Source organism: Convolutriloba macropyga, chromosome 2 (genome assembly GCF_964194025.1).
Source record: "Convolutriloba macropyga chromosome 2, txConMacr16.3, whole genome shotgun sequence".
NCBI lineage: Eukaryota > Metazoa > Xenacoelomorpha > Acoela > Convolutidae > Convolutriloba > Convolutriloba macropyga.
In genome coordinates this window covers 7,973,600-7,996,377 of record NC_134469.1, presented here as the reverse complement: position 1 = coordinate 7,996,377, position 22,778 = coordinate 7,973,600, and the positions used below count along the sequence as shown (strand labels likewise).

Sequence of the window (22,778 nt, the reverse complement as noted above, 5' to 3'; positions counted from 1 at the left end):
ACAAAAAGAGCGTCAGACGACGAAACAAAAAAAACCAAGAGCACCGCAATATAGCTACGCTCAGCTTACAGCTTCGCAGCTATAACAAGAAACCACCGAAAAGTTTTTTGTTGAACACTTTTATCACTTTACTTAAAACTTCAAGTTCAAAACTTAAAAATTTACGCCACGAAATAACTCACTTTTCTGCTCCAGTTCCAGCTTCTGCGTGACGGAAATCTCAATTCCAATTAATTCAAAAATAATCAAAATGTGTTAAATAGATCTTTTGAAAACAGCACCCCTATACAACTCAATTTCTTTGAGTACAAAATTTCTTTTGCACAATTACCTCTTTCAGCATTTTGTCAAAAAAAGGAAGACAGCAAAAATTTGAGCCTATGAAAACATTCATTTTCTCCTCAGTTCTTCAGTTTAAAGTTGAGTTGGTTCTTTGCCTCGGATATATATTTTTTAAAACTTGTAATCAATCCAGTCTTTGCTCCAAAAACTTTGTGGAATTTTGTGAATTGCTAAATTCTCTGATTGGTAGAGCTGTTTTGTTCAGCTATTTTCCTGTGAGGTTAGTATGGAAATAAATGCTTAAGAAGTCACATCGCTTTGCTTAATTTGAGTCGCTCTAAAGCAATTGGAGAAATACTTTCATTACTATATGCGCAATGATAAGTATAGTATCGTGTTTCGTTTCAATTCGGTTTCTGGTCTCAGCTTTGTCTATCAATTCCTACAATTGTCTATCAATTCCTACAATTATCAATTCCTACAATTGTCTATCAATTCCTACAATTATCAATTCCTACTCAGCTTTGTCTAAGCAATTCTCTGTCTACTATTATAAAAAACAGATTTGTGGAAAGCTATAAAAAAATAGAGCAGAGAAAGAAGTGACAATATCTGCTGGGGATGAAAATTCAGAATCATGACATTCATGGTTAATCACCGCCATCTTTGGCGAACTACGAAGGAAAATCAATCAAGTTAAAATACAAATTGAAAATAGCGACATTAAAATTATGCATTATAAGCACGCCTATCTATCGTGATTTCTCGTCTCGTAAAGAAAATTTACCTTTTCAACGAACACCGCAGCATCAGGTCCGTATAATATTCAAATTTCAATTTTGATAAGATTGTTAGGTTTGTCAGAGCCCTATAGCAAACACGCGAGTTCAAAACAAAGCTGTCTTTAGTGAGTATTCGGTTTCCGAACACGTACAAAAATAGTTTGGTCATCTACACTATACTAGTGAAATCTACCGTATGTACATCATCTTTAAGAAGGCTTAAGAGGCGATTCGAACAGAAAATCGGACAGAAGACTCAGAAGAAATTAGCTCTGTAATTCACTTTGTTCACAGTTTCCCTCAGTTCAGCAATTTCTTTCTTTATCGCTTCGTTTTCCTCTGTTAGTCGTTCCATCATTTTCTTGAGAGTAAAGAAGTCATTGTAACTATTAATCTGCGCATTGCTGAATTCTTTTTGTAGAATTAATTTGACGGATTCTGTCGATTCAAGAATAGTTTTTCGTAACAAATCAACTGTTTCTGGGGATGATATAGCTTGTGATGACGATGACGTCATACCAGCAGACGTCGAGGCGTGCGACATACCATTCATTGCAACATCACCATTAGGTATTCCGAAGAATCCTGAAGGTTCTGTTTGGGTTTGAACGCTCACAGAAACTGATGATGACAATCCATTTGCTGAAAGTGGGGTGTACTGAGGGGGTCTTTTGTTTACACCTGCTACGGAGTTAGCATTAGAGGCAGAGGATCTCCGAACAGATACGACTTCGCTGACAGTGGTTAGGGAGTCGTCGTTTGAAGAGGTTCTCGGCAGTCGAACTGAAGAGTCCGAAGGGAGCGTGGATCTGTTTGGTTGCACCGGAGATGAAACTCCATTAGTCACTTTTGACTTCCTATAAAGCACAAGTGGAACCATAACGTTCGAGCCTCAAATTATGTATTACACTCTTATTATACCAATCATGTTGAATTAATGGTTTGAATCCGTGGACAATGGACAGTAGTAAAAAGCTCTCCTTATCTCATAATTTAAACTAAATCCCCCGAAGCGATAACCAATTTAACACCACTTTCTCCTCTCTTCTTTCGGTAATTTTAAAAAAACTTTGATCAACCTGTTCTCTCATTGAGTGATGTTAACAGCTTTACCTGCATCATCAATGTGAACATATTGCCTTGTGTATATTTTTTAAGCATAAAAATGGAAACGAAAAATTTTGTTTCACGCGTGGCCGCGGGGTGGGGGGTGGGGGGGGGGGGGGGGAGGGGTGGCTCGTTTATATTGCCGACTAAATCACGAGTTGATGTTGAACTAACGAGTACAGCTCCTGATTTGATCCCCCGTGAGCACTGTCAAGGGGTGAAAAGACAGAGCCCTGTCCGTAGTAGGATGGCAAGACTAGGTTGGGTCCAATGTTACTGGAGCTGAGAGGCCTCTTGATCGGGGGAGTGTTCATTGCAACTCCATTTGGGGACTTCAGATTCATCACTCGCAATGGAGGCCCAGATGCACTCGCTCTAGAAAATATTAAGATTAATTTATTTTTATTCCATAATTTGCACTTCGATTTTAACAGTTAAAGAAACTGTTTCCACCTCCTCCTCCCTGCCCCGCCAAACAACCCCCCCCCCCCCCCCCTCCCCCAGACAGATTATCATAATCCATCACTGATATTTTTGCACGTTTATAATCGTATTTATAAATTTCAACAGCTAGTCAGAGCTCTTATTAGGCTATACAAAAAAATTAGCCACACTGGCGGCAAAATAACTTGTATAGCGAATAAATTTTCTATAACAAATCACAGCAAAATCGGAGCTTTAGTTTTGTTCATAGGTGGCATTGAAAAATTGTTCAAAGAAGTACGGGAGGGCTCTGATGACTTGCTTTTTCCTATCTCCGCCAAAAAATTGGTATGAATAATGAGCACATGCAGATTAAAAATGAAACCAAAACTTATGAAAAATTTTGAAACCAATTCTAGAGAAAATTTCTGAAATAGAGTTACTCTCAGAAAATCTTAAAAATTTATCACCTGTGAGCCATTCTTCTCAAGGCCACCGCAACTCTACAACAACTCTCAGAAAAAACAATCGCGTGATTAAACGGATGAACAAAATATGATTAAATAACACAGCATTTATACAGAGCAATGGATTCAGTTTTGAATGCAGCAACCACATCTATGTATTGGAAGAGTCCAACGAAAATTCCCAATTTGGTCATACATATTTGATGAAATTTACCTCCTGAGAAAAGTCGTAAGTGCTGCTGAGCTGAAAACAGCGGCTCATAGTTTCTTTCAACTTCAAATAACCACATTGTACTTACACTTTAATCAGATATCGTACACACAAATCATTAATTACAGACCAATTGCATATACATGTAAAAACCGACAAAATCACAATTGCTGTAGGCTGTTTACATGTATTTAATATTGCCTAATACTAATCTGAGCCACCCATACCATCAGATAACTTTTGCTGACCCCAAGATCTATTTTCAACATGAAGGGTACGCGATTCAATCCAGTGGCTTCGCAAATAATACTTTTATGTGTCCACCTTAAAGGCTTCACGGTGAGCAGACGAGGGCGATTGAACTAATTCGCGGGTCGAATCGCACTATTCGATCAAAACATTTTCTTAAATCAAACAAAGATATATTAGCAGAAAATTAAAGTGAACGTATGGACCTGCGACGCAAAAGACATTGCTGACAGAAGAAATTCGAAAAGCTGAAAACAGTAATTTATAAAAAAGATTAGTTCTGCGACGCTCGAGGCAACAACAATTTATATACCTTGACATCTCGTAAGATATGAAAATACCCGGCAGATACTCGGGAAAGAGCCGCCGTTGATTCCCATAACCACGATTTGGATTGAAAGAAGAAAAAAGTGATTTTTGTACACAAACAATTTTTAAGTGCAAACTATTTTAATGTCATTTTGGAGCTGAACATACTTCTGTTTCGCAGTGAGACGACACAGGGGCTAGTACCAACACCAAAAGACATTAGAGATGGTTAATAGGAACAAAGTTTGAAAAGCGTGCATCTAAAATTGGGCTTTATGGGTTTAACCCGTTCCATTTCCGATTTCGTTTTCGGATACTGACTAAGTATATCCAATATAAAAACACATTTAGCAGAATGAGAGAAGAGTCAAACTAGCCTAGAGCAGTCAAAAAGATGTCACGCAAAATGTTGAACAAGCTGTGAACTTAAGTAAAGCAAAGAAATTTTAGTACGACGACGTAAAAAAACATAGCAGGACAAGTCCTCAAGTACAATTTTCATTGACTAAACAAAAAATTTTCATTTACTAAACAAAAAACTATACCTAGAACAGACTAAGAATGAAATGGGAAAACCATTTTGAAAAATCAGATCAAAAACTTAAAAACAGAAAATCCAAGTCAAAATGCCGCATGTGAACATAAAAACCACTATCGAGAAACAGAAATTTGAGTGCAACAAAAATTTAGGCCTAGAATGAATAACGAATGGATTGTGAAAACCAATTAGAAAAATCCGATCCAAAAAATAAAAAAAAAAACAGTAAAAATCAAAGTGAAATTGCCGCATGCGAACAAAAAACCGCTAGCGAATTTTTGTTCAAACACTGATTTCTTACTCTGCTTGAATATCCAAGTTAAAAAAATTCCCATCGTACAACCACTTGCTTTTTCGCTCCACTTCATATTTTGGCGTAGCCAAAATCACTACTCCAATTTGACTACAAAAATCATGAAAATGTGTGAACACATCTTAAATAAAGACAACTCCCCAATACAATTCGAATTCTTTGCATTGTAAAATAGGAGCACTATAGTAGCGGCTGAGAAGCTGAGGCAGCCATTAATTACAGTTGAAATTTAAACCATGCAATTTTTAAAAAAATATATGATCCTGTTTATACAGGCAATACACAATAAAACACAGAGGTAAGTAGGTCTAACAACGTATTTCCGCAACATACTACATCGAAAAATCCCTAGTTACGAAGTCAGCAAAGGATAAGTAAAAGGTCGATAGAAAAATATGGTAAATGAAGGAAACTGCCACAGTCCCGTCAATTTGGGTATGGTTTAACGAATTAAAGACATGAATATATTCGCGGCAGCTTCAAGGGAGTTCAAACAAAAACCGACTAACGTCGGATAAATTGCTCTCGAACAACAGGCAGTGCCAGTTTATTTTAGGGATAGAGCTTAGAAATATTTTAAGGGTGCAAAGACTTGGAACCCATGGGGGTTCGAACCCTACACCTCCACGATAGAAGTCAGCCATCTCAACCACTAAACTACAACGCCTTCGAGAATCAATCGCCAACAGTCGCTTTTATATTAGCCACAAATTTCAATTCAATGTGTGCGCAATTGAAATCACCGAAAATGAAGAACTAAAGCGAGAAAATCACCTGAGAAGTCAGAGAATGTTATAGAAAAGCGCAAAAACAGTCGAGCGAAAATATTGCATAATAATAGACCAACACGATTACAAATATTGCTTCAAACTTTGTTCAAAAGTGCTATCAAAGTTAAGTATTTAAGTTGGAAGTATGAAAAGTAGCCAACATACGAGACAACGCATGCCTCTCAATCCATACAACCTAAGACCTGTGGTGATGGCGAATGCTGCTCATGGGACTCACTCCCGACAGAATGCAACAAACAGCAGTCAGAATGCTGGCCTGTTGGTCCGGCATCAGTCGAGAATTTTTTGATATGTCAATAAGTGTAAACAATGCCAAGAAAACAGACCTAGCGGGGGACAACAGTTTCCACTTCACCAAAAGCAGAAGTTTGGGAAAGACTCAATATGTTATGTTTAGGACCAAGCTAAAATCTTTGGGATATTAGATGCGGGATCAAGTTTGGTCGAAGACTTCCCCTCGAGAAATAGAACTTCACAAACAGCAAAAGTGTACTACTTGAGTTAAATCTTTGCGAGATTTGGGATATCAAAAAAGTTAGTATCAGACAGTGATCCCGAGTTTGTAAGCGGTGACCTAAAACTGGGGTCAATCACTGCGGATTTAACAAATCCCATCCAAGCCAGCTAGAGTTCGAGTCACTTAGAGTTCCTGTCACCAAAATGTGGGATATATTTTCTCCCTCTTCCAAACCCCCTTCCCTTCCCTTTAGTGGTAAAGTGGATTTTATGCCCCAGGCGCACGTGTCATATTTTTTTTACATAGTAACGTGTTTAAAAAACACTGTGGGGGTGAACAGAAGATATAAAACCAAATGGTGAATGAGGGAGCAAATTAGATCACTCCAAATGAAGAAGTCAAGCGTGATTAGTTCATTCCAAGAGTCAAAACACTCAGTCGATAATTTTTAACAAGGCAAGAAAAGAGGACACGGCTACAATTATTGCTAATTTGTCATTTGAAAGCAAGTTCATCAAAATGTTGTGAGTTTTCTTTTCAAACATATGCAGTAATTGTATAATTATAGAACAGTTCATGCCATAGATACTTCTCACATACCAACCTGTTAGTGTTTAGTTCGGCTGTGGTGTTACCGACATCTGACTCGGTCTCGCTGGTGGAAGTGAACCCAGAGGAAGAGAACCCACTGCTGGTTTTACCCCCGTTCACCTCATTTAACGAAGTGCCAGATCCCGTAAAGCTACGTCTAGATGTGAACGAAGGAGGTGCCGTGAGCTTAAACGTGAAAAATTAGGATGCTGTTTATCGCTTTACCAATTAACAACGACAATTGATTTGTAGTCAATAATATTTTGCACACAGAGTGCTGTTATGTGAAAGGCATTGATAAAATGCATTGATAAACTCGACAAAATACAGAAAACCTTTACCACAGGAACAATTCTTCATCAATACCCAAAAAACAACAATAAACGTGGTAAAATTTACAATCTGCTCTTTAAACCACATCAAAAGCCCTTCTAGCGATTATTGATCAAATCCTGGGACGTCACAAACAGCCAAATAATTGACCCCAATGCAAGTGCCCAATTTCCCAGATATACCCAAACATTACCTTCATCAAGAAGCCGCTGAAATTTAAGACATCAATGCGGAGTTCGGTTTTTATATCGGCAAAACTGTATAGAAAAATTCATAAAATTGCTATCCCAAGATATTATTTGCTTCCTGATGATAGCTACATTAGTTATCATAAATCATTGAAAATATTGTATTAAACCCATCAATAGGTCCACTATAATGAAAAGATCGGCTAACAGACAAAACAGTCCCAATAAAACAGACAAAACAGTCCCAATAAAACAGACAAAACAGGCCCAGACGAAACAGTCCTAACTATAAATCGAGTTGAAATATACACAACATTAACAGCTGAACTCATAGATCATGTTTGTTAAATGTTTGCAGATTATATTTACTCGTTTTGATATTTATTTTACTATTTTGTCTGGGAATATTTTGCAATTCGGGACTGTTTTGTTTGGACACGAAGATCGCATTAGAAAATTATCAACATTTTCAGATTAAATTAGTTCTATATTAGCTTTCGAGAACTGTGCCCTCTCTGCAAACTATGACTCTCTACAATTGACATTTTTACTTTAAAAGGATATATACAAATTCTAATATAACATAGCCGGCAGATTGCCGGAATAGCTGCGAAAGAACAGACCTGCGTGCCATATAATAGATAGAAACAGATACAGATCTAAATTGAATAATCGACGCCGCTCAAAAAATTAGGTAAAAAACATTCAGCGATGAATTATTAAAGATTGTTAAAATTCATTCCACAGAAGCCTCTTATTAGGGACCTTTACTGCACATATGAGTTCCTTTGACCTTAAACAAATTCAAATTAAACTTTAAATCAAGTTTTAAAGTGCAAAACTCATTATATTGAGTGAGGTAAGTCACGTATGATCAAAATCTAATCAAGCAAATAACCTAAAAACTTTCGCTAAAGCGAGTGAGAAATGACGTCACGCGCGCAAATGCCGTTAGTGAGAGGAAAAGGAAGTCATTCAGAAATTTGACTTTTTCAGCTTTGCTGTGTGAACAAATGTAAAACGAAAAAAAGAGCGTCAGACGACGAAACAAAAAAACATAGCAGGACAAGTCCTGACGTACGATTCAAAGAATTTTCATTGACTAAACAGAAAACTAGACCTAGAACCGACTATGAATGGATTGGGAAAATCATTTAGAAAAAAATCCAATCCAAAAAATCGAAAAAACAGTAGAAATCAAAGTGAAATTGCCGCACGTGAACAAAAAACCACTAGCAAGAAAGCGAATTTTTGTTCAAACACCGTTTTCTCACTCTAATTTAAATTTAGCGCGAAAAAATTCACGCCGCAAAAACCACTCGCTTCTTCGCTCCACTTCCTGTTTCGGCATGACCAAAATCACTACTCCAATTTCACTTCAAAAATCATGAAAATGTGTGAACAGACCTTAAAAAAAATATAGCAGGACAAATCCTGACGTACAATTCAAAGAATTTTCATTGACTTAACAAACAACTAGACCTAGAACGGACAATGAGTGAATTGGGTAGACCATTTCTAAAAAAAAATCAGATGAAAAAAAAACAGAAAATCAATGTCAAAATGCTGCTAGGGAGAAAAAAAAACCACTAGTGAGATATGTAATTTTGATTCTAACAAAAAACTAGGTCCAGAATGAGCAGTGAATGGATTGGGAAAACTATTTAGAAAAAAATCCGATCCAAAAAATCGAAAAAAAAGTAAAAATCAGAGTGAAATTGCCGCATGTGAACAAAAAACCACTACCGAGAAACCGAATTTTTGTTCAAACACCGTTTTCTCACTCTACTTTAAAATTAGAGCGAAAAAAATTCACGCCGCAAAACCACTCGCTTTTTCGCTCCATTTCCTGCTTCGGCGTGACCAAAATCGCCACTCCAATTTGACTTCAAAAATCATGAAAATGTGTGAACAGATCTTAAAAAAAAAACATAGCCGGAAGAATTCCGGAAACGACTCGAAGTGAAAATCCATTTAAACGCCATCCAACTACTCATCAAACAAAATGTGCCTTCACTAATTTATGATTATCTTGAAACAAAGTCATGAAAATAAGAGTAAAAACAATAAAATCAAATCTGTTTAAATATAATAAAAAATCTGATCAAATTTTGTTATAAATTGAAATCCCGAAAAAACTATCTCTGCCAAAATAACTTCATCAAAACAACTACTACTTAAAAAAACCACTTATGTGAATTTTGAAGAAATACTTTAGGCTAAATTATGAAAGAAAAGCTCTTAAAAACAACTTTCACTGAAAGTTTTAATAGTTCAAAAAACATATAAATTTTTTAATAGTTCAAAAAACATATAAATTCAAAGAAAAATTCCCTTCAGCCAATAGGGTATCCAGATGCTTGCAAAAACAATAGGCAAGTCATAAGAGGCAGAGAAACTTAGCTAAAAGAAAAAAACGAAAAACTGCAAAAAATTAAGAAAAATAGTTCCATTTTTGGACATTTTTCATCAATTCTCAACAAAAAAATGCTTCATATCCACAAAACTGAAACCACGTGTTAACTAAAAATTGCTCAAGTAAAAGGGGTATCTTCAATACTCATTTGAGGCAGCAAACCAAAACAATACAAAAAAAATTGTAAAAATTAGCCCAAAAATCAGCAAAATACATGAAAAACATCCGAATTAGCATAAAATTCATATATATTTTTAGAAACCTTCAAACCACTACCAAACCCCGCCTAAAATTAAAACCAAATAATAACCAAAACTCTTGACCAAAAAAAATTGAGAAAAAAACTGCTTTAAAATGCCGCACGTGAACAAAAAATTTTGCTCGCTTACAGAATTTTTTCAAACCTCAATATCTCGCTCTCTAGAAAACAGCGATATGAACAAAAAACCACTCTCTTTTCGCTCAACTCTTCATTTTGTTCAGCACCAAAATCACTCCAAATTTTTTCTCGCGTTTCATTTCCCGCTTCAAAAATCACTCCAATAAAATTGATTAAAAAAGGACTTCTCCAATACTCCTCTTCGAGTCGTAATAAAAAGACAGCGCCCCAATACAATTCAAATTCTTTGAATTATAAAAAAAAGACAGCGCCCCAAAACAATTCAAATTCTTTGAATTGTAAAAAAAACCAGGAGCACCGCAATATAGCTACGCTCAGCTTACAGCTTCGCAGCTATAATAAAGGGTATATAAAATCCACCCCCCCCATTCTTCAGGCTACACACCACAATCACATAAGTTAATGAAAACAGAAATTTCATTACCGAGAGCAGGAAGAAGCAGACAGTTCGATTACCTGTGATAGATGAGATACAGGAGCCCCGTAATGCGATGTGAAGAAGAATGTGGGACAATCAAGTTTTCGCAAGTCATACAGCAACACTAAACCATCTTCAGTCGCAACTGCACTCGTAGTCCCATCAGTTAACAGACAAGTGTTGGTCACGTGCTTCTCAGTGTGAACAGTCTTCACAATCTGCTGATTGGTCGTGTCCAAGTAGACCAACTTCCTGTCCAGTGATGACGTCAGAAGGAGCATCTCATTGGATGGCGAGAAGGATAGTGACGTCACAGGCGAGTGGTGGAGGTTGTCGTGGAAGGAAGTTTCACAACATAGGGAGGTATCCCAGAATGAAATCTGAATAATTCAATTATTCAAAATAGATCCAATTTTCAAACCCCTTCGTACCTCGTATCTATAACCTCCACTTGCAAACCATGTCTATATATTCAGTACGCATTATAATAGCAAAACTCTAGGGGTGGAGGTGAATGGGGGGGGGGGGGGTGGTTACCATTAAGCCCTCTCAAATGGCAGAACTGGTAAGATTACATATTTTTACAACTTTCATTGTTATGCAAGATTTTGGATTACTTACCATTCCAGTGGAGTTACCACTGCACAGGATTCCATTTCGAAAAGGCGAGAAGTTCAGTACAGAAACAGATTGAACATTTTGGTCTTGAGATGTTGAGGTCAGTTTGTTGCACTTGCCGCTAAAACCAAAAACATTTTTTGCTCCTAATTTTGCCTTTTTCGCAAGAGTGAAGCAGGTGCTTTATTAAACTTGGAAAAAGACAGGATTTCAATTTTTTCAAACGTGTTCAAAACATGGTCTTTATAAAGGTCATCTATCTCCATTCAGTTTCACAACAAAGTTCAGTCGCAACAAAAAGCAGGTACATTACCAGGACATAGACTATCAAGTTTTTTCAAGGCAACATTGACATAGCGAAGAGATTACATAGCTCTGAGACGAAAACCTACCTTTTATTAACTTTATTACTACTTTATTATTTCTTTTATTTTTTAATTACCTTTAACTTATTACTTTTTAGAGCGATATACAGAAGATATCAAATCGAAAACATCGCAGATCCAGCATGTATTATGTGCGACAGAGTTACTTGAGCTGCAATACATCGCTAATCTTACGTTTGATGAAACTAATTCAGGCAGGAAAACGCCCCCATTCAGAGAATAATTTATTTACAGATGCTATATCTTTGTTCTATTTCAGTACTTGTCCTGCAATAATCTCCTTCACTACACTAAAAATAATTATACCTTCTCAGTTAAACTTTCCTTAAAAGTCTTTTAAAGCCTTCAATATTATTCGAGGCATGCCCTAGTTATACTGAATTATTCAAATTCAGGTCCTCAAAAAATTTCTTCTATGATTCAGGTTTTCACTTTAATTTTTCATGTTTTAAAAAAAGGTATTCTGAGAGCTGCAAATTTTAGGTTATTTTTTGTTTTTTAGTCATTTAACAGTTGCTTTCAAACACTTTGAGCTATCTTTTAGTTTCTCAGGACTAGGTATGTCTGCGAGTTCATTTGTTCTGAAGTTTTACCATTTTTTTAAATCTTTCCTTTTGCGATTGGTTACTTCGCAATAAAAAACATAAATCAAGGCTTAAGCAAAGCTCCATATCAATTTATTTTATTTCTTCGTTTCATCGAGAAGTTGAACTGAAATTAATTGCTCGCTAAATTTCGACAGGGAGCGACCAAAAAGAGACCAATTAACTTCAACTTATAGAGGAAATGGAGAAAGATCGAATGAACAAATGAAGCATCGGTTTTTCCATGCTTTTTTGCTTGTTCGATTCATAAAAGTTTATTCCATTCAGCTTGAAAACGTGTATTTTCTATTTGGGTTCCGTAAATCGGGCTCTTGCGTTAGGATTACTGCTCTTGATGGCTTTCTTTGATTGGCATCAACTGAGAATCCTTCGCACTCTTTAATTACAAAATTCAGACGGGTACTTCGAGGTTACGCACGTTGTATAGTAGCACTTAGGTAAAGTCTTTAATGTGATTTGCAGGGAAATGTAAACAAAATATTGACTAATGGATTCAATCTCAGGATGATACTTGACTTCATCTTGATTGACTTCATCTTCATTTTCTTCCCTTTTTTTCAGGTAAGAGAACTAAATTAGGCCATGCTTCAGCATTGGTTTATGTTCTTTATCTCAGTAACAATTACAACTGCTTTGAATTTAAATAACGGAGTTAAATATAAACTAGAGCCCAAACTAGAGTCATGAACAAAAAATTGAAATATAATTTTGTTTGAATTCAGCAAAGACGACAAACTTCAGAACAAATGACCTCACGATAAATCCTAGTCCTGAGAAACCAAAACTTAGATAAAAAATTAAAAGGCAATGATTAAATGACTAAGAACTCAAGTTAACCTACAATTTGCAGCTCTCAGAATATATTTCCGAAGTTGTCCGATAAAAATTTGAAGACCAAAAATCTAATATATCAGTATAACTTGAGGAGCAGTAGAGCAACAAATTGAGATTCCGTTAAGAATAGAGAATTAGAATACTGATTTTCAAAAAGTTCAAACATAGGAGATCAATTAGATGTTTCATGAAGGCTCTAAGGCAAAGCTTTTTTACCGACTTTCATCAATCATCAAAACTTATCGAGAAGTTTTAAAGAATTGAGGGAGATAACAAAAGAAGGAGGTGCAAACCTTATCAAAAATGATCTTCCAATCATAAATCATTCCTCCATGGCAGTTTTGGTATACAGAGACAAAAACATTTAAATGCACTGAACAGACATTTCTGACCAACATTTCGGGTCTGACCAATTTATCCCTTTTCAAGAGAGGTGAAAATGATCAGACGGAAATTGATTCAACATAGCCGGCAGATTGCCAGAATAGCTGCGAAAAAATAGACTTGAGTGCCGTATAATAGAGATAAACAAAAACAAGACCTAGGACGTACTATTAGTGAGTTGGGAAAACCATTTCCAAAAAAATCAGATCAATTTAAAAAAAGCTGAAAGTCAACAATAAACCACTATCGAGAAAGAGAATTTTGGTTCAAAGAAAAGGCGTAAAATGAATATCAATGGATTGCGAAAACCATTTAGAAAAAAATCCGATCCAAAAAATCGAAAAAAAACAGTAAAAATCAAAGTGAAATTGCCGCATGTGAATAAAAAACCGCTAGCGAGAAAGCAAATTATTGTTCAAACACCATTTTCTCACGATTTTAAAATAAGAACGAAAAACATAGCTGACAGATTGCCCGAAAATAGCCGCAATAGCTTTGTAAATCTGCAGTCTAAAAAAAACAGTAAACATGCCCGGCAGATTGCCGGAAAATAGCCGCCGTTGATCCCATAACTCAACCCAACATTTTTAATGCGATTTATTTTGATGTCACTTCGTAATTGAACATAATCCTGTCTCTCAGTGAGAGGTTAAAAGGTCTAGTATCAATACCAATAAGTAGTATAGATAGTAACTAAAACATATGAGAACAAAGTTCAAGTACCGGGCATCTAAAAATGGGCTTTATGGGTTTATCCCGTTTCTATTTCTGACTTTGATTTTTTTATACCCACTCGCTTCATTTTGCTTTGCTGAGCAGCTGTTGTTTAAAAGGACTTTGAGCAGAATGACAGAAGAGTGAAACTAGCCTAGAGAAGTCAAAAAGATTTCAAGCAAAATGTCGAAAAAGCGGCAAAATGGGTAAAGCGAAAAAAAGTTCGACGAAGTAAAAAAAATAGGAGCGCTATAATAGCCGGCTGAGAAGATGAGGCGGGCTATTAAAAAAGACAGACAAAAAATTAGTCTTTTCATTGAAGGCTCAGATGTTAAATTTTGATTAGGATTCTGTATGTTATTGCTGCCTCTATTAACTGCTCTCAAAAACCTTCATTTAGAGTGACACACATTCACTTGACCTCATCTCTTTGAAATAAGTAAATAAAAGTCAATTTCAAAGTTAGGATGTCAATTTTAAGTGAGGTAAGTCACGTGTGACCCAAAATTTAATCACGCGAATAAGAAAAACTCGCTTCACAAAGAGCAAAAAATAACATCACGCACGCAATTCAACTGAAAATGCATGAACGAGTGAACAAAATGCAGATTTGAAGTGGTTGTGACGTCATTTGGTCGTACCGAAAATCTTGACGAAATAAAAAAACAAGAGAAGGCCAATAATAGCCCCAGCTATCGCTGTGCGGCTATTAAAAAATCACGCCGCAAAACTACTCGTTTTTCGCTCCACTACTTGTTTTGGCGTGACCAAAATCACTACTCCAATTTGACTTCAAAAATCATGAAAAAGAGTGAACACATCTTAAGAAAAAAACATAGCAGGAAGAAATCCGGAAACAACTCACCAAAAAAACTAACTCCCCGAACTAACATAAAACTTACGCTACTGAGTGACTGCAATAGAAAAGAATGCTTTTCCTACTGAATAACACTAATTACTTTAAAATAAGAAAATGAAAAAGAACAATGAAGTACCTGACCAGAAAAGACAATAAAGCATGTTATAAAAATTTCGCATTGAGTTGCAAGTTTAACAAAACAACTTTTGGCGAAAACCCAAGCGATACGTTTACTTTCCTTTTGTTGAACCACAGCAAACTGAGAGAAAAACCCAACACAATTTTTAAGAAGAGAAAACGGAGGAAAGAAAGGAAATGAACAAAACCAAAAATACTCTCTGTAAAATTGCAACAAAACTCAGCCTTAAATTATTGATCAACTCCTATTATTCTGAATCCAAATCATTATATTAAGTAACTTTTAACACAACTTCTGGTCAAGCGTCCACCAATCCAAAACATTGTAAAAACATAGTAAAAACAAAGAACGAAAAAAGAAAATTAAAAGTTTTTGATATGTCAATGAAAAGTGCACTAAACAAATTCCAGCAACACCTCTAGAAAAGTTCCAATTATAAGGTAGAACCGTAAAAAGTAGAAAAAAGTACACATCAGAAGACTTCGGCAAAAATAAGCAAAAAACAACACGGAAATTCACAGAAATCTTCATAAAAAATTTTAAAATTACTCAATTAAATTATCTTTACCAAATTTACTCAAAAAAAATATCAAAATGCATCAGAAACAACTAATTTGGACTATAGGCATCCCCAAATGCTAGAACAACTAAAACACAATGGGCATTTAAAAACAACTTGAAACAAAATCTAAAAATGTATGCATTCTTGATTTCACGAGAGAACATAGAGCCAGAAATGTTCATTGGAGCAAATGGAGTATTGAAAGGCTTCTAAAACAAAAAGCAATTAAAATAGGCTCAGAAACTTTTCTAAGATTAGAAAAAACGAAAAGCAAAAAATTAAAATAATTGAAAATTTCTCTTTTATTTTCATTTTTCTTTACAAAAAAAACCAATGAAACTGTAATCACTTGGTATCCAAAGACTCCATGACTAATATGCGTCTATACCAAGCCAATACAAAGCAGTAAAACAAAACAAAAAATTGCTAAAAATTTACCAAATAGCTGAAAAATCTGCAAGATGGTATAAAATTCATATTAAATATCATAATCAAACTTCTAAACCGAAAAATAAACAAAAAGGGGTTGTAAAAAGCCGCACGTTAATACAAAAAAAACGCTCGTTTTCAAAAAATTGCTCGTTTACAAAATTTTTTTTTACACCTTAATTTCTCGCTCTCTCGAAAACAGCGGAATGAACAAAAAAAAACCACTCTCTTTTTGCTCCACTCTTCAATTTTGTTCAGGACTAAAACCACTCCAAAATTTTTCACGCGTATCATTTCCTGCTTCAAAATTCACTCCAACTAAAGTGATTTAAAAAAGGACTTCTCCAATACTCCTCTTCGAGTCTTAAAAAAGACAGCGCCCCAAGACACTTCAAACTCGTAGTTCAAACTCCGCAATATAGCTCCGCTCAGCTTACAGTTTCGCGGCTATAAAAAGACCAACAAGAACTAATTAATTGCAACAGAATTCATTCCAGTAGAATTGAGAACGTAGTTATTAGTAATAGGCAAAAATCAATAAACATACCTGGCTATATTGTATGATACAATTTCTCCGTTTTCATCACCACTGGCAGCAATGCTTTGGCTGCGGCTGCTAATCTTAACAGAGGATATTGCAGCAGCATGCTCGCTGTATGTCTGTTTCACCTTTCGGCTCTTCAAGTCTGGAACAAAATTTTGTTCAGAGCGTAATGTATCATTAGTTCAAACTTTAATTTTATACCACCTTGGGGTTATATTTAAAACAAGAGGGTCAATAGGTTCTTATCCATTGAGACGGAAAGCGGAGGGTTTGAATGTGTATGAACCCACGATCTAATTGGCAGTTTCTTGTACTCAAATTTGTCACAAACTTTTGGTCACCATCGTTTAAAATTACAGAGAGCGAGAAAAAGAGTTTTAATTACTCGATTAAAAGATTCAAAGTTATCAGAGAATACTTCTCATATAGTCAGTCCCATAAAGTTGCAACGCTATCGAACGTTTCAAAGGTCAAAGTTCGAATTTAAAACATGCAGATATCTAGCAAAACACTGCCCATTTGCATGCCCCGAGCTTTTCGAACGTTCGCTTGCGTTGCAACTTTATGGGACTTACTATACAGCTACATTTAAAACAAGAACAGAAATATAGAAGAAACAAACATTATCTAAATCGAAAGACTTGCCAAACGAATAATTTTTGACCGCTTTTACACTTCTTTGGTCAAATCCTGAAATTATCTTGTGCCGATGCCGATGTAAATAAATGGCCATTTCCACAGAGAGTATGAAGAACGAGTTTTCATGAGCCCCGTTCACACTGACGCGCTCAAGAACAATTTCAACTGTTTGTCTAAAATCCTTTTTGCGTTTCTGAAGCTTGAAACAATTGGAGAAATCATAACTATCTAACAGATAAGATTTGTGAAAGAAGAGTAAAAGTTTTGAGTTCAAATGCGTGACAACTGGTAAGAACGCCACATTCTTTCCGAAGCTCACTGTACATATTTTTTGTTCAAAAATCCATAGGAAACATCTATATTGAAAACGCTCATCGATCTGTATAGGCCAAGTTTAACAACTGAGGGAGTGCTCCATGGAATTGTTTTTCAGATTATGAAAGCATCTACACGCTTTCGTTAACCTATCAGCAATTTGACTTTTCTATTTGAGATCCGACTGAACGATGAACCCAAACCGTTCTAAAATTTTACGTTTTCCAGAAGTACGTCATCTGTAGAGTCAATTTTTGCTACACCTCGAAAGTTAATACATTTCGTTTTGCTACAGTTTGCAATCATTCCACTTAACAAATTCGTGAGCAGCCTACTTAAATTAAATGATACCCGAGAAGTGGCGTGATAGCCGCGAGGTAAGGTGTGTGATTCACAAGCCAATGATTGAGAGTTCAATCCCCTGCCTCCGTGAAGCTGTCTGCGTAAGGATGAGCTCTTACTTAACCATAGCTTCAGGTTGACCATAGCCTGCCCAATGTTGGCTGCAATGATGGTACCACGTGAAAGTTTCAGACACAAAAAAACGGCCGAAGTCACCAAAAAAGAGCAATGCTGCTCATAAAAAGAACAGTATGAAATGTGGGGAATAATAAGAAAAAGGGCAGCTGAGAACAGGTCGCTGTGGCCAAATGCTGTTCCGCTGCGATTACGCAGGAACAAATTATTATTATTATTATTATTATTAAAAAGTACCTTCGAATTGCGGGCAAATATCCAGGGTAAAAACTCAAGAAATATACTGGGAATTTCATTTAAAAAAACTAAAAAAAGAAGACTGCCAAAGAAGAACCTTACGGTACACCGCTGAGCACTCTCAGGCGACGACGAAAAACTAATTACTTTACCACTTGCGTTCTGTCAAAGAGAGAGCTCCGAAAGAAAATAATACAGTGTGCGTCAAACTTGAATCGCGCCTGTTTAGTTAGTAATCAAAATGTTAAAAGGTGCCTTGTCAGAAGCCTTTAGATAATCCAGATAAACGGCGAAGGAGTTTAGGTTTTGATTTCGATGATCTGATTCAATATAGTCAATTAACTGAATGATAGGTCTTTTATTTGACTGGAAAGCAAACAGCTTGCGTCAAAAAATTCAAGTTGTTTCTTCAGTATTTAGTTCACAGGGTTAGATTTTGGTTGCTAGAAGGCACTGCTTGATATTTTGTATTTATAAGAACTTTAATTTATGTGGAAAAAGCTGAGATTCGAAGAGTATCACACGTGTGCTAACCGGAATTGAGTTTTCAAATTAATAAATAGATTGAATACATTGAGCCATGTTGCTCATCTTAGGAGCATTTTATTCATTGTGGTTAGTTATTATACAAGCATCATCAATACAATTAATAATTTCAAAGTTCCCGTCTATTTTTTTCTTGTATATCATTGACGTATGCATAAAAATAAAACTGCCTAGGGTACAGCATGGTTTACGGATTGAAATGCCATTATTCTGTCGGAAATCTCATTATTTAAATTTACAGATTGCTTCTTATTTTTCAAAAACCTTTGAAGATCCACATCGGAGAATGCATACTTCTTAACTGTTTTGATTCATGTGATATTGAATTCAAATATTCCTCTAGCTCCATTGAATTCCGCATATAATCGTCAAAATGGTGCAATGCCAGTTAATTAGATTTGGTTTTCCGAACAGGAAAATTTGTAATGAGGCACTCCGAGGGCTCAATTAAAAAAGATTTTCAGGGTAGAATGAGTACGGCTCAAGAAACTCATTTAATAAATTTGCAAGTTTGGTTACTCACCCAGAAGTGTGATCTTTCCTTGAAGAGTACCACCAAGAAGATATTTGCAATTAAAACTCAAGTCTAGCTTGACTGCATTGATCTCTGGTGTGACCAATTCGCTTTCGTCATCTCCTAGATTTGTTGCAACAATGCCCTGCCCTGCTATATTGCAGCTGATCAGTCTATTAGCAACGTGGTCATAACATATATCTGAGATTTGAGTAGCCGCATGAGGAGGGACAAGCTCCCTTGACAGCTCGTAGTTCGGCGGAGACCAGAGCTTCACCGACGTTTCAGAGCATGTCAACAAATGGACCGAATTTGGGTCCTTCATCTCATTTTATCTTTAAACATATTTTGTAACACGAAGCAAATAACAGTCAGGAACTTGGACATATGATCGATCTCTATTACGTTCTTCTAATCACTGACACGCAACCAGACTCGCGGAAACGGATGCCTTTTGTTTCTAATTTTATATCGTTTCTGTTTCGCTGATTTTATGTTGAGAGTACCTTGCAAAATAAAGACATTGAAAAACGGGATCTATTCTGTTTCGCCCCCCCCCCCCCCACCGTGTTTTTTCCGCCCCCAGTTACAAATTATATGTTGTTATATAGCACGTTACTATGTAACAAAATATATGGCGTGAAAAATATAAGCCCACTAAGCTGGGGGGGGGGGGGAGGGGGGAACAGAACAGATCCCAAAAACAGAAAAAGAAAATTCGAGTTGAAAAAGTTTTACCATTAGTATTACGCAAAAAGCTGTCAATTTTGCCCTCAACTTACCACTTTTTTCCTCAACTTGTAATCAAAGTTCTAAAACTAACTGTTATACCACTGATCATCAAAATTTAATGAGATGAATTTATAATGGAGAGAAAAAAATCTCGCCCATCAAAAGACATTTTACATTTCAGGAGACATATCTACCGTTTATAACATTGTGCTTTACAATTTCAACGATTGTATCGAATTAATAGAGTTATCCTAAGGATATTTACAATAGCTAAGGAGGGCATGCAATTGGAAAAATGTAAAATATGGGCTATTGTGGGCTCCATTGAAGAATTAACGTTTTATAGCAGTAGTAGTAGTTGATAAGAATTTAGAGTTCATCTCTAGGGTTCTTTTGTACCCACTTTTCGTCCATTGAAAGTTTAGGATAAGTTTTAGTCTATTTTGCTCATTAAGTTGCAATTTCCACATCTGAATATTAATCTCCAAGTGCATTCTTTTAGTTCTGAGTACTTGCTCGTAAAAATTTTACAGTATATTATTCCTATTGTTCATTTGAGGGCCATACCTCGAAAAGATCTTCGCGGAAAAATTGAATAGTTGTGTGTTCTATGGAAGAAATTGTCACCTGCAACGGTTAATCTTATTTTTTGGAATTAACTCATTCCACTCTCCAACAACGGTTCCTAACATTACTTCGACGGTTGCGTGAAGCCGCAAGGTGAGCTCCGCATACGCAAAATTAATCTGGGTTTTATATAATCATTGAAGTCGGGGTAGTTCTTTTTTCTCATTAAGCTTACACATTTTACTTCTGATGACTTTAGTGGGCCTGCTCCAACATTGCATATGATCGGTCGGTTGAAGGATGCTTTCTCTACTCCTCGGATCCCCCGTGCATATTTCAGATTTAATGTCTGCTCGTGAGATTCATAAGCCCCTGCGGTAGATTTCGGGCACCTTTTTGCAGAGGTTGAAGATTTTCACATCAAAAAAATATGTGAAAATGTAATTTCCCAAAGTCTAATTCCTCCGATGTCAAGTCGCGCTTTATATTAAGTTCTCGTGCATTCATTTGGGGCTTCTCCTCACAGTCTGAAATTGTTCGATTTCTACATCATCATACGCCATCTAATAGATCTGCGATAGGTCAGGTCAAGTTTTCTGGTTGACAGGAGTTGGTTCTGGGACCAGCTCCATCGTGCCAATCGACATCTCAAACGATTGTGTGGAGGTCAGCCCAGTGCCTGTCTAGTCTTCTTTTACAGATGTTTAGACTGTGGCTGGTCGTAATCACTTCTGGCAGATTGTTCCAGTGTTTATCCGCTCGCACAGTGAAGCAGTTACGTCTGCTTTCGATTCTTGCTTTAAGTCTCATATGCGTAGTCAAGCTTCGAACAATGTAGAGCATCTACTGTAAATGCACATTTGGAAGGGAGCTTACTCGGTTCCCATCCATACCTTCGAATTTTGAGAGATAAAAATTGGGATCTTTACCGTTTATGGCGACTTAGCTTAGTGGGTGCATACTATCTGCAACCCACAGACGCATGTGCCATATTTATGCATAATGCTTTTTATTACGTGCTCTATAACTGGGGGAGCCTTACGTAGAGGGGAGGGGATTAACTGAAAAGATCCCCAAATGGTGTCTCCTCATTGCCAATGAATTTAGCCAGCATGGTGCTCATTTTCCCGTGTCTAAACCGCCTGAATAGACCTTTGAATGATTCAGATTATTTTTGAGCTCCAAGAGTGCTTTTTTCAATCGGTTTAAGCTAAAAAGTATCTGTTCCTGTTCAATTTCATTTTGTGCTGTAGGGTCAACCGACAAAGCAGCAAGGCGATTAAATTTCTGGTTTTACAAAATTCCTATCAGACGATAGCGGGATGGTAAATCCGACGTCGCGTACCGGCAGGAAGAACTGGTATTGTATTTATATTTGTAATGTGGAAGACCAATAAATTATAGTAGGAAATAGCTGCTATTTAGCCCCTTCGTAACATGTAAAAGGTTATGAGAGTCTTTGACGGTTCCAGTCAAAAAGTTCTGCTTCTGCTGCAGATATTGCTTCTGCGGAAGTACAAGAAAACCAAGCAATACTTTCCAAAAAGATACATAGAGAAAGATCTATTTAAATATTCATATTTAGACAACTCAATACACATGTTAAAAGGCACATTCATTTGACAATTTGAAGATCAACAGTTTTAACCTGACGATGAACGTAAATTGTGGTCTTAATGTGGTCTCAGACAAATGTAAAACATATTCATTTTATCCTATAACAATTTGTGAAACAGTTTTAGCCTGACGATGCACTTAAAGTTCGAAAACGTTTGTTTTAAATATCGGAAGTTATTTAATTTGACAAATTGGTTTCTTTTACACTATGTCATCACTCAAGGATGTTAAACTATGCTGCTCTAAATGTGAGGCATTAGTCGGTTGCTTCTCTATGAAAGTAAAACTTCATTTTTTTACTATATTTTTCCTGCTAATAACACAATTTTTAATGCAAAGTTTGCCAGTGGTTTCCAAATTTAGTTTTTTGGCCTATTTATGAACTTACGCAATTGTAAATTTTGATCTTTTTCTAGTTATTTTTTGGTTGTAAAACTAGAAAATCAAGTAAATCTCTGCTAGGACAAAACACAGAACAAAATCTATGACCAGTAGGAAATGGCCATGATTGCGTCTACTGCGGGAAAAAATAATTGCTTCTCTTTAATGATTTTCAGATGACAACAACAAAAAACATTTCATCAAAGAAACAGATGGAATTTAACTCATACAAAACTGTTGAATCAGACATCACTCATACAAAACAATGAATCATTCAAAATATGCTTGATTCGAGATACAATTCCTTAATTGAAATTTTAGCGTTCAATTTGCGTAATTTCTAGCGTTCAATTTGCGTCATTTCTAGCGTTCAATTTGCGTCATTTTCAACCACTGAAGACGCC

General features: G+C 36.1%; 1 protein-coding gene across 2 annotated transcripts; it reads right to left on the bottom strand.

Moving 5' to 3' along the window:
* Positions 1-1,099: 1,099 nt before the first annotated feature.
* Positions 1,100-19,450, bottom strand: LOC142335098 (uncharacterized). Of its 2 annotated transcripts, XM_075383446.1 has the most exons (8): positions 19,087-19,450; positions 16,353-16,491; positions 10,897-11,014; positions 10,314-10,655; positions 6,534-6,706; positions 3,276-3,305; positions 2,346-2,546; positions 1,100-1,921 (listed from the first exon to the last, which is right to left on the bottom strand). In XM_075383446.1, exons 1-8 carry the CDS (start codon positions 19,400-19,402, stop codon positions 1,321-1,323), a joined length of 1,920 nt encoding a protein of 639 aa, XP_075239561.1. In that variant the 5' UTR covers positions 19,403-19,450; the 3' UTR covers positions 1,100-1,320. The 2 variants fall into 2 exon arrangements, with proteins under 2 accessions (XP_075239561.1, XP_075239562.1); XM_075383447.1 differs by lacking the exon at positions 3,276-3,305 and having other exon boundaries at positions 1,102-1,921; positions 19,087-19,443.
* Positions 19,451-22,778: the final 3,328 nt, after the last annotated feature.